General features: G+C 45.8%; 1 protein-coding gene across 1 annotated transcript in view; it reads right to left on the reverse strand.

Moving 5' to 3' along the window:
• Positions 1–13220, reverse strand: part of Otulin (OTU deubiquitinase with linear linkage specificity) — a 31550-nt gene that overhangs the window by 17576 nt on the left and 754 nt on the right. The window contains exons 2-3 of the mRNA XM_023704932.1: positions 5977–6064; positions 1954–2048 (exon numbers count right to left, since the gene is read on the reverse strand). Coding sequence (XP_023560700.1) covers positions 1954–2048; positions 5977–6064 — 183 coding nt within the window. The remainder of the gene's footprint in view (positions 1–1953; positions 2049–5976; positions 6065–13220) is intronic.

A 13220-nucleotide genomic window follows, 5' to 3' on the forward strand; every position in this document is an offset into this window, starting at 1 on the left:
GACCACTCTGCAAAGGGCCCCCCAGAAGCCTGGCACTCCGGCCACAGGCACCTTTGGGGCCGACAGCTGCTCGCTGGCCCGGCAGGCCTCCTACTCACCCTGCTCTTCCCCAGCTGCACTTCCACCAAGGATGGCGTGTGGCGTGGGATAGGCACAAGGCAAACCCTCATCCTCCCTTGTGAAATTTCTTTTTTTTTTTTTCCCTTAAGCCTGGTGAAATTTCTTTTTCTCCCTGCTAGTCATTGTCAAAGTCTGTGTCACAGGATGATGTTCTAGCATGACCATGAAACTACTTCTTTCCAATAACACTTTGAAGAGTTCCACTTGTATTCTATAATCCAACCACCACTACCACACACAAGGGATAATCCAGGAGCTGCAGACCTACTAATATCCACCTGTTCCCACTGGTGGGTCCCTAATTTCCTGCAGCAAAGTTAACATAGCTGCACCTTTCTAAATATATAAATTAGGTGACTACATAAAATAATACTTCCTCAGAGACGAGGTCAAACTTTTTGGAACTGTAAGATTTACATATACATATGTCCAAAAGAATATTAAAACAATAATAATTAAGCAAACTAGAAACAGATCAAAGCTGTTATGAGGCACTGAGACACCCTAATTGTGCCACAGGTCCTGACAAGAGGCTTCTCCAACTGAGATGCTTTAGTTATCCATTTACTGATAGAGGTCAACTATAGGGTCAGGGCTTTGCTGGCCCTGATCTCCAGGGAAAATGATTGTAGCAAGACTTTCAAAATATGGAATATGTAACTTAGTACTGAAATTTAGAAGGCCAACTATTTAAGAGACTCAAGCCATAAAATAAAAATAAGGTTGGCAAAAGCATTTCTTGGAAAGATTTAAAAATATCGTTTTGATATCTGTTATAACCTGACCAAAGCACTGCCATCTTGTTCTGTCTGCGCCGTCTTAGTGAACCATGTCAGCTGCTGTAAAACGTGCCTATCTCACAGCACTTCCGTTCCGGTAAGCCATTGCTGCGAGCCCTCGCCCCACCCTCGAATTCCAAGAACCTCTCCAGACCCCTAACCATATCTCGTCTCAGCAGCTGCCCTGTCTCCTTGGACTCCCTGAGCTGTACCCCGCCTGCTTCGTGGTTTTAAGCTTTATAAACCCCACGCTCCCCCGCTTCGGGGCGCACTTAGGCGCTTCGCGCCGGGTGTCGCCGCTGGGTACCAGCTAGAATAAAGCGCTTCTTTAACTTTTGGACTTGCCTCGTTGTCATTCGATTTTTGAGCTACGACAATATCTAGCTTTCTGGCTATCTAGTTTGGAAGTCAGAAAAGCTTATGAGAGACTATCAGAGTTGGAAAAACTATCACTAGTAGATAAGAAGTGCATTCAAATTCATAATGTAAACAAATGAGAAAAAAGGCAAAAGACACAATCAAGAGGCCACAAGAGGTAGCCAAAGTTTTAGGCTGACGGCTGCTTTTATGGCATCAGAATGATCAAACAGTAGCAATTTCCCATAGCTCCTTTCCGGACGCACCCCAAGGCAGAGGCCGCACCCCAAGGCAGAGGCCGCAGGCGCTGCTGCTCCGGCCGGGTCAGCACAGGTGGACGCAGGCGTCTGAGCCAGCAGGGCCGTACACTAGAGCCTCTGCGCGGCAGTGGAGCTGAAAAGGAGCGACCCTAGGAGCCCACCAGGCTGGGAAAGGGCCGAAACTGTGAGCCCAACTCCGAACAGCACTGTCACGTAAGATTTTTTTTTTTTCAAAGAAAGTTACCAAACAACTGATGCTGGTTCTATATTAATACTATGATTTCAAACAAGTCCCTTATCGTTAGAGTCAGCTTCCTCATCTCTAAAATTAGAACTAAGTCCAGTACCAGTAGCTTTAACCAATGTCTAAAAATATAAAATGACACGTAACTTATGACAGACTACCTCAAGGCTGCCATACGCGCGCTTCAGTGTACCTTTTTCATACATGTGGCTTTCTGCGTATTGCCTCTCCACTCCTTTTTGCAGTAGTCCAATATGTCCATCTCAGGAGCCACACTCAGTCTAGGTTCTGTTAAAGAAGTAAAAACAAAAAGGTAACAAACCAAAGCATGACCACAACAATGCACTGCTTTACTTAGGGTCCACCCTTCACACCTCCTTCTCCCTCACTTCATTTACAATCCCAGAATTCCCCACTGCCTGCTCATTAATGCAGACGACCATCACTGACCAGAGGCAGGGGCCTGCGTCTCAGGGGTCTCATGTCACCACACCCTGCGGGCCATTCTCCGCCCAACAGCCAGCCAGGGATGCCCAGCTAAACCCTGAGTAGAGCTCAGAGAGCTCTGGGGACCCCCTGTCCCACTCCTCTTGTGAGAGAAAGCCACAGCCTGACTGACTCACACCCCAGGCACCCCACTCGCACAGCCCCACCTGAGCCCTCCTGGTCCTCCCCAACACTGCGGACCAGCACGCCCGCACCCTACAGGGCTGCTCCCTCCTCCACAGGCCCCCGTGTCCTTGGTGTTACCACAGCAACACACGATCCTTCACTCCTCTCACACCATTTTTCTTCCCAGTGTTCATCAACACCTTATACATTTTTTCTGTAACTCTCTCTCTCTCTCTCTCTCTCTCTCTCTCTCACACACACACACACACACACACACACAAACAACCATACACAAACACAGTTAAAAACAAGGGCTCCTTGAGGGCAGGGGCTTTGTTTTGTTTCTGAGCGCTCAGAACCTTACCTGTCCTCACCCACAGGTATCTGCAAATGCATCCCTAACCAAAAACACAACAGTCAGCTCTTACCAACGTATAATTGGAGATTGGTATCTACTATACAAAGAGGTAACTACAACAAAATGTACTTGTCATACGTCTCTATCTCTATCTCTATCTTCTTCCGTAGCCCCCAAAGGCTACGATCTGTTTGACAATCAAAAGTAACAAAGCTCTGTTAGTTGATCCATAGACTTCACTTGACTCTAACACCACACGACTCTAAATTATACATATTTATTACAGGTTTTAGAATGACAACAAAAGTTTTACATTTTCCTTGTTTAACCTGTATTTGGGAGCTAACCTATTTTTGTAGTATATGTGTACACACATGTGCGGCGCTCGCATCTATGTTTCAGGGAAATAATGAAGAAAATGAAACAAATTCCCAGGTATCTCCTGACTTCCTTCAGGAGATGCTTGGAGGTAGGTGTTAGTGAAGATTTGGGGACATAAACCTAGACGAACTTCACAATCTATTTACTGAGGAAGTTGTACGCAGATGTGTTTTTGAGCTCAATTCAACAAATATTTACTGAGGGTGTCTGGTACATGTCAGATCCATGTCAGACCCAGCGCTGGGAACTGGAACTCTAAAAGCAATGAAGATAGCGATTCCGCCCTGAATGGCCTCACAGACTGACAAAGACCACAGGCCACTCCAGATGCCCAGAAGCCCAGAGCACCCCCATGATCCAGAAACCCTCCCTACAGCTTAAATCAAATATTTTTAAAGTAAAGTATATGGGGCCGGGGAGATGGCTCAGTAGAATAAGCACTTCCCTGGCAAGTGGAAGGGCCTGAGTTCAACCCTGGTTCTGCCAAAAAAAATAAAAAAAAATAAAAAGTAAAGTATATGAACTGCCTTTCAGTCTGGCATAGTGGGGCATGCCTGTGACCCCAGCACTCAGGAGGCTCAGGCAAGAGGATGGCTGCAAGTTTGAGGCTAGCCTGGGCTACAAAGTAAGTTTGAGGCTAGCCTAGACTGCATAATGAAATCCTGTTTCAGAAAGACAAAAAATAGTAATAATAATAATTGCTTACTTTCAAGAAATCTCACTGTGAACCCTTTCATAAGGAAAATGAATCTTTACATAAACGAGAAAATTATACATACATTAGCATTGGCTTAAAAGTCAAACAGATCCCTGAGACATAACACACAGACACTACCTATACCAGTGCTGCACAACCAACCCTTAAGGGCTCTGTATCTTAAATTCAAGAGATGTCTTAGGTCTGCTGAATACAGGGAAGAGTTCCCTGAACCTGCCTTTCCACTTATGTCCTCCCAAACCAAGAAGAACTGTACCTGTATGTAGTGAGGACACGCCTGCTTCTTCCCTCAACACATGTGCGCACACACACCTCCCACACCACCAAACCTGGCCGGAGAGCAGAGGGGCTTTACATACACAAGAGGTCGAGCCACAGGCCACTGTCCCACCCTGAATCAGGGCCAGCCTGAGGACTGAGGGGTAGGAAAGCCCAGTGGTGGAAGAGTCGGCAGCATTCAGACACTGCCAAACTCCTATCTGGTCACCATGCTCTGGGAGGAGGACTCCAGGGGCTCCTACACGCCTGGTCAGGCTGCAAGCACGAGAAGAGACATGCAGTTTGCCATGGCAACAGTCCCTTTCTCTATTTATACACTGCAGACCCTGGTTTCTTTTTCCGGGAAGGAATACATCTAACAAAAGATAAATCAGGGAAGGTGAACACCAGAGCGCAAACGACGACACTGAAGCATACAGGACATCGGTGCTGAGTGACAAGATGCGCGGCACACACGGTCAGACCCCAGAAGGTGGGACACTGAAGTTCCCCTGGGAGGGCCTCTCGGAGGACAGACAGGAACAGGACCTCAAACTACGGGAAACCGGGCAGACAGGCAACAACGGAAGAGCCGTGAGGTTTCTACCACAACTGCTCGACTTCACGCATAAAAGGCACCAAAGTTAGCAGATCACATTCAATCTCAAAACATGGTTTTTGGACCCCTGACTAGGTGAGAACATTTTTTCCTCAAAACAGAGAATAAGAACCCTTCCTGCCTCAGTCTGGGCTCTGCTTTGAGGACAGGGGGTGCTGCCCAAGAAGGCCGTTTCACGAAGGACAGTGAACTTAGGACGAAGGCCCACGGAGTGGGAAGCGATCCACTTCACTCTCATGCTAAAGCTGAAATACAAGGGCCCTGAAGACCTTGAACACGCAGGTGGGGCAGGGCGCCAGACAGATCACAGCAGAGCCTGGCAAGCAAAGAAGCAAGCTGGGTCCCCAGCAGCCACGATGGCAGAAGATGCATGCTCTCCTAGATCAGGACTCTGTGGGGCAAGCAGCTCTGAGCAACCTCAGCAGTGGACAGCAGAGGGTTTTGCTGAGGCCCAGGAGTATGCCAGGGCTACTATGAAGAGCATCTCCTCTGGCCACCACAGGATGGAGGTCACTAATTTCCTCTGAGGAAGACTGGAAAACATCAAAAGCCTTATTGCATGCCATTTATTCCTAATTGTAGTAACACTTTGTGAACCATACATGAACAGAAGCCAGTTCTCAAAAATAACCAGAACACCTACACTGCCCAGCTACTGAGAGAGAAAATGCTACTACAAGTTATCTGTGTGCAGCTCCTGGGGGCCCGCACAGAAGGATGTGCCTCACCCGCAGCCCTGCAGGCCGCCTCTCTACAGACCAGCAGAGCAAGAGGACAGCCTCGCCCCGGTGAGGGGCCCGGCAGGTGGCAGGAGCAGCTCCCACAGACACATGTGGAGGATGTGAAACCACACAGCAACAGACGGTGCTATGGAACTGCGATCATTCTTCTTAGTCAATCCGATTTAAGAGGTCATCTGCACACAAAGATGGGCACCGCCAGCTTCTCGGTAAGTCCCTCCATGGCAATGAAAACTGCATTTCAAATTCCAACTCTCTGCCCAAGAATGTAAAGAAATCAAGAACTGAGAGATGGTAGTGCTGAGAGATTAAAACTACCCTCACAGGAATGAAAATAACATGAAGGTAAAGAATAGCAGCATTAAAACTTTAAACCTCAGGAAACAGTCTTCCTCTTAAGCAAAATGAGTAACTGTAAGAATCTTTCCTAGGAAGTACATCCACATTTTATGAAAACAGATACATGGACTTAACTGCATTTTCTACTATAAACAGTAAAGACTCTATAAATAAAACAATTCCAAACATACCTGATGCCCCTCTTTCATGTATAAGCAATTCTTTCTCCTTTTCTATTTCATCTGCAGCACGGTACATGTCCTCCTCGCTGAAATCACACCAAAGTAGACATTTTCAAACACGGGCACTGACATTTTCTGTTGCATCACAATAAGCAGCACTTACAAATGTAAAAGACACTGACAGTCTAACTTTTCCCGTCACATGGCGATAATTACAAAATACAGGATCCATCCTGGAGGCTTACGTTGCTCTCTCATCGCTTTCCCACTTCCCAAGTTCTTTAAATGCTCTTTATATCACTCTACTGTCTACACGGCGCTAAGGCCGCTTAATTAACACCTATTGGTGCTCCCACTCTATGGCCAGACATCCTAGCACAGATCTTATCAGTGGAACTCCTGAAGTGGTTCTGCCCAGTCCCAAGGGTAGGAATCACGCAGGAATGCAGGACAGCTGCCAACGTTTATGCCATGTCATAGCAAATCTGACAGTAGCTATTCTAAAATCAAGAAGAAGCATCCATGACTACAAGTCTCCAAGCCAAAGACCACCCTGAGGTTAGCCCTGCTCTCTAACCTTCACATTCAACGGCCGCACATACTGCAGCTGCTACTGCCTTGGTAACCACACAGCAGCTCTCCAAAGTGTCGGTAGTTTCCTGAGAGAACCAACAAGAGCCCACTAAGCACTAGAAAGGCAGATCACCCCCTGGGTGCTAGACCAAGATGAACAACAGGACCTCATTCTTGAAGGCATCTCGTTTTTCCCAAGACTCACCCCAAAAGGACAATGAAGGAACACACCAACTGTGCCTCCGCCCAAAGCAGAAGACATGTGGAAGCCCAAAGGAAAGCAGGGTGGAAAATGAGCCAGGCCAGGAAGCACATGTGGCGGGGGGAGTGGAAGGCAAGCGCGCAAGCCCAGCAGAACCCCAGAGAGGCTCAGGAGTTGGCGGCTCTCAGCCCTTCTGACGGTACCCTAAGCTAAAAACAAGAAGACAAGGTGGCATCCACGTGAGTAAGGAACACTCTGATCCCCAACTCCCTCAGCTCATACCAGACAGTATGGGGTCCCTCCAGATACAATGAATGGCACACAAAGGGGAGCTTATCAGGCTATAAACAAAAGGAATAAGGTCAATGACTGAGGCACCCCACTTCCAGTTCCCTTATTACCCAGCTCTTACTCTACAGCCCAGGACAACTCGGGGAAAGAAAGGGTAACACGAAGGGGTGCTGGGAGAGATGAGACTCTCATACACCCCTGCCGAAACCCTTCCATGTGCCCAGCACTTGGGAACCAATGTCAGAACCTGCATATCCACCAGCAGTCCACTGTAGGCTGAATTCCCCAACTCCCCATGATCTGGCACACTTCAGCCCAAACACCTGCCCATCGCGACACTGCTCCTCCACGCCTCAGACGCGCGCTAGGTGTCTTGTCTTTGCACCAGTTCCACTCCCTCCCTGCCTTCTTGCCTAACCCAGCCTGAGACCTGCTGTGTGGGCGAGACCTGTACAGAGAGTACTAGCCTGAGCAGGGCCCCAGCTAGGGAGAGCCAGCGTCAGACTCAGAGTCTCTCAGCCTAGCCCTGATTAGCTATAATGACAGCAGTTACCAGAGGAATGGCACCTCTCAGTGCTGTTTAACCACCTCCAAGAGTAGTAAGAGCATAACTGTGACCTCACAGAACTACTAGAGAAATAGGCACATGTAAAATAACTAGTAGGCTAAAGGTTAGCTGTGCTTGCAACTCTCCTGTATGTTTATTAGAGTACGTATTAACAAACTATTAGCCAGTGGTGCAGGGCATTCCTGGGGATGGAAACCCAGGCCCCAACCGTTACAGTACTTTTCTTTTCTCTTTTTTTTTTTTTTTTTTTTTTTTTTTGGCAGAACCAGGGATTGAACTCAGGCCCCTGTGCTTGCCAGGCAAGTGCTTATTCTACTGAGCTATCTCTCTGGCCCTACTACAGTACTTTTCATTCTATTTTTTTCTTTCCAAATAATTGGGGCTTGCTCTAATGATGGGGATTGGGTAGTAAGAAAACAAATACACCAGAAAAGGTACTTCGCTGGCTACCGTGAGATTTCAAGTGGAAGATGAGGAGTCACCCACAGCGCCTGTACCGTAGTTAAAAGCAAACAAATCTGATTCTAGAACTACTTACAGATTGAAGACCTAAAATAAAAAGCAGCCAAATGTACATTCATTCTTCTCTGGAAAACGGCACATCTTCCAGCTTTCCTCCCAGCTTTATGAATGAGAACGTTCTCATCCTCTAAAATAGTCCCCTAAGCAAATCACTCTCTTAATATTAGCAAAAGCGGGTCTGTGGGCAAAGCACTTCCTCAGGGCTGCCCTCTGTGATCTCATCTTCAGAACGAGAGACCAGATGAGCTCTACCAGCCACACTTCCTCTTCCAGTTCTTATAGTCTACAGTCTGCACGCTGTTAAGAACAGCTTGCTGCAAACTAAGGCTGTGGCTGCTCTGCAGGGATGTTTGGCTCCACCTTGGTTCCCTTCTTTTCTAATCTACAAAAACAGAATCACAGCACCAGTGCCCTGAGGTGAGGATGGGCTCCAAACAAGCATCTTACCACTCACAGAAACAAACTCCTACAAGGTCAAAAGGAACACAAGGGAAAGAAACAAACAGAACAGGAAAACTCAATATAAAGAGAAGACAGGACAGAAGGAGATTTCTGGGAATGAAAGCCAGGATTCAGAATACAGTACACCAAAGAAGCAAAGCAGAAACTGATGAATAAGAGGCCCAGAGTATATGCAAATTATGCAAATTGCTTTCACCACAAGCGGATTTCATTCAGAGCCTGTTAAGAGTATTTGTTAACTTACTTGGCCACCAAGGACATGTGGAAATTATAAATGACCCTTAAAAAACATCCCATGGGGCCAGTGAGACCGCTCAGCAGACTACAGCACCTGCTTAGGCAAGTACAAGGTCGAGTTTAATCCCCAGCACCACACACCGCACCAGCCCCGCTCCCAGCCAGAGTCTGAGCAGGGTGGTGGCGCAAGCCTGTAATCCCGGATTTCTGAGCTATGTAGTGAGACCCTGTGACAACAAATATAATTAAAAAAAAAAAAAAAAAGCCACAGCCGCATCTCTCTGAAAGAAAGTACAAGTTACAAACCTAAGTAATGAAATAAAGTTCAGTCAACACAGAAATGCATTGAACAGAAGAAAAATTAATGCATTTACTGTAAGAAAAAATAAAGTAATTTTGTCTTAAAATACTTCAAACTTTTGCCTTAAGTTTTAAGTACCAGAATATTAAAGCTGAATATAATGACAAAATGAAATTATATTTAAAAGTGAGAATGTGAATTAGAGGTTTGGTTTGAATTTTTCTTACAGGAAGGATAGTCAAACAACGAAAGAAAAAGATAAAGTAAAACTTAGAGCTGAACAATGCCAGAACAGGTAACTGTGTGTGCTGGGTTGGAGGCAGGAAGGTGTCCACTCTGCAAAAGGAAAACAAGAGGTCACTGAGGCCTGCAGCCCTGGGAGATCACCAGCACACGTTTCCTTCTAGAAAACGTAACTGGAGAAGTGGCAAAATAAGACATTGCTATCAGGGACTCCTTTTCCAGGCACAATGCCAGGGCTGGAAGACAGCTCAGCAGAATAAGCGCCTGACTGGCAAGTGCAGAGGCCTGAGTTCAATTCCCGGGACTGCAAATAACAATAATAAGTTTCAGAGCCAAAATAAGAATTGCTAGTTAGAAAATTAACTTATGCCATTATTAAAAAATGCATTTTTATTAATACACTATACGTAATTTTCAAGTTCCCACTAAACCTATTTCTCATAAGTTGAAGATGAAATATTTTAGTATTAAGATGATATGCTATCTTGAGTAAGCTATATAATACTGCACAGTGGTAACTGGTATAAGTGGTTATAAGTGGTAACTGGTACTCACTTCAAAACCCTCCATACTAACAAATTTTTGAAGACTTTTTTTCTCACTATCATAAAAACAAAGGCATACTATTTCTAAGACCAAAAGCTGAAAGTTAAAAGCAGAGCTCAGTGAAGCAGAAGATATTTCTGTGGAACTAATTTTTCAATTTTTGATGAAAGCAAAGATGTTAAAAAAAAATTCCAACAGATACACACAAAGCTAACAAGACAGAATTTTAATCACCATGATGAAGTCTTATAGCAAGATGCCCTTGGCCAGCTAACAGAACCGAGTATGGCTTTGTCTCCAGCTCCCTGAACTTGAGCCTTGCAGCTCCTGCTCAACTTAGCCTGTCTGGACTAAACGGCACAGGCAGTGTGGGTGACACAACACGTATGACAGAGACACTTCATCCTACAGACACAGAAGAAACCAAGACCTCTCAGCCCAACCCTTCTCCACTGCTGAGTGGCTGTAGAGAGAGGTGAACAGCACAGTAAATGCAGGAAAGTACCAGCATCCAAGCCAAAATTCCATCTACATCTTGCAAGTGGACTTTCCATGACTGGCTCACATGACCCCATGTGACTTCCTCGGGTATGTAGGTAGAGACAACACCACCACCCTCAACAAGGACATCTGATTCCTAGACACAGCCTAGCTCTGATCCCCGAGGCAGGCTTTCTCCTCCATCAGATGGGAAAGGAGATGAAATTGGTGTTATCTGCTGTGCAAAACTTATCTCCATTCTATAGCCTAGGAGCTTGGGGTGGGGTACAAAACACATCACACAGCAATAGTATGCTTAGCATACTGCTACTAGGACAACAGTTTAACACTTTTGGAAAGACTGACAACCTTTTTGAGAATTCACAACTTTCACTGACCCAGAAACAAATACGAATTTTGCATTCAACTTGATAGGACTTCAAACAGTGTATCCTCACACACAGCTTTGAGCCCCAGGTTCAAGTCCTGTCCCACCCTCAGGAAGAACAAGAGGCCACCAACCATGATCTCAAGAACCAAGCCATGGACAAGAAGCAGACACAGGAGTCAAATGCTGGCAGCAAGATGAGCAGGAGATAAAGCATTGGAGACCTGCTAGGAATGGGGAGAGAACTTTCAGAACTAATTAATCTGGCCAAATATCAGACCTCTTCAAATGTAACCCTAAATTATCCTGTGAGCTATCCCGGGAGTTTTGTCTGAGAGACACCAGCCAACCACAGATCTCAAACAAGCTGATTAAAAAGTAAAACTCCAATGAGATTTAAAAAATACCTTACCCATGTGGTTTCTGTCCTACTTCTCCTTCCTTGTGAAACACAGTGAGCTTGCTGAGACAGAATAGCCTGTATTGTTAGAAAACAAGCCGCCCCTCATGGTCTTCAAAGAGTCACAGCCCGGTGAATAATTTAGGAGATAGGCTGAAGAGTGCAAGAGACGGGCTACGATTTGTATTCATAACTACTTTCCAATAAGTGTATTAAAAATGACTCCATGGAATATCTTAAGGTCTACAGTCTTCTTACGTTGCATATTTGCAAACACTTTAATTGATTCTGTCTGGGTGGAAAGAAAGGCCTCAGCACCAATGACTAAAAACCAGATTTTTAAAAGGGTGCTAATTATGAAATTCGCATTCAAACTACTGAGCGGCACATGTTTGCATGACATGCAGCAGTTTCTCTTGTCCATGAGAAAACGTTACAGGGCAAAAGGATTATCATCACACAACCCACAGAATACTGCTGATTGAGAAAAATGAACTAGGCTAGGATGCCCAACACTTAAGACTTAAGTTTAAAAGTTGATATTTGAAAGTTAGACTATCTCCTTGATTTCTCCATCTAATGAGAGTTGAAGGGGAATGAAATAATTAAAGGCAACAAAGGCAGGAAGAGAAAAATCAAGCTGCTAATAAAACCACACACCAGAATATCTATTACAGGAAAAAAACAACAAAATCCCTGATGCTTGCTGTCATTACAAATCTCGTCCCTCTGCTCTGCTTCACTAAGGAAGCCTGGGGTAGCAGGCAGTGTGGAGAAGCTCCCACCCAAGCATCGTAAAGACACTTGGCCAAAGTACCTGTACTCCCTGGCCAAGCCGCACCCAAGGAATCTGCAACCATCTCCTACAGTGTGTCATGACAAACCTGTAGTATGGTTTTTAGCGTCCCTTAGCTGAAAGCCCACTGACACAAGACAAGAGGCACTGGTGCCTTAAACTTTTCCTCCAGGAAGCACTCCTCTCCACCATGGTCCAGGGAGCTCAGACTGAGAACCCATGCACCAGAAAACCTGTCAGACATCTAGGGTTCAAGCTTAAACTCAGGTATCTAAGTGGAGGCTCAGGGGAGCAGTAGCAGCAGGCAAGAATCAGCAAGAAACAGTGGGGCAGAGGCAAAAAATTCCCTCCTTCACTCTGCAAACTCAGGTAGGTCGGTCTCTGACCCATACAGCACACTGGTGGCCACAGACCATATCAACTCATTCCTGCACCTCTACAGTGTGTAAATTTTAAAGAGAAAAGGAGGATGCTACTTAAAAATCTGGGTATTTCATACAAAAACTAGTATATCTGAATTCTTTATACTAGAAGAATTCAACAGCTGAATTCCCAACTGCTGTCAGTTGGAGCTCTGGGGACACTTGCCAACACAAGCTTTTTACATCCCCAAAGACAACACTGACAGGATAACTTAAATTACCTATCTCTCACAGCAGGAGAGACCTCCTACTCAGACTCTCTCCAGAGACCGTGAACCCATTCCATAAATCACTATCACACTTGAGTGCCAATAAATGACACCATCAAGCCCAAGTAAAGCGCTATGCTAATAAGTTATTAAGTTACACTATATACGTAACTGGCCCCCAAAGGACTCCTTTATAGATTAAAAGAGGAATAAAAAACGTCTTAGAGGTGTATTTAAAAACACTTTACAATTAACTTTCCAGAGAATTAAACTTGCCAAATTAGCTGTCCAAGTGCTTTCGTCAATTTTGGAACGTCAATGTCATTTATACGCACCTAGAACTCGAAAGTATGGAATAGTTTCACTCAAGTTCCAATCTGGCTTCCACCCGCACCCCCAGACCCTTGAAGAAACTAACTCCGATTTTCACCGTTGGTACTGACTTTACGCGGTTAAAAAGGAGCCGAAAGGAGGCGGCTCAGGCCGGGCAGGGCAGCGCAGGGCTGCACGCGGCGCCACGGTTGTCCGAGGTGGACGCGCCGCGAGCGGGGCCGCCGGGCTTCTCCCGCCAGGCTGCAGCACAGCGAGCGCCCCGCCCCCGCGCTGCGCCCCC

The sequence above is a fragment of the Octodon degus genome, unplaced genomic scaffold (assembly GCF_000260255.1).
Source record: "Octodon degus isolate 3935 unplaced genomic scaffold, OctDeg1.0 scaffold00207, whole genome shotgun sequence".
In the NCBI taxonomy this organism is placed as follows: Eukaryota; Metazoa; Chordata; class Mammalia; order Rodentia; family Octodontidae; genus Octodon; species Octodon degus.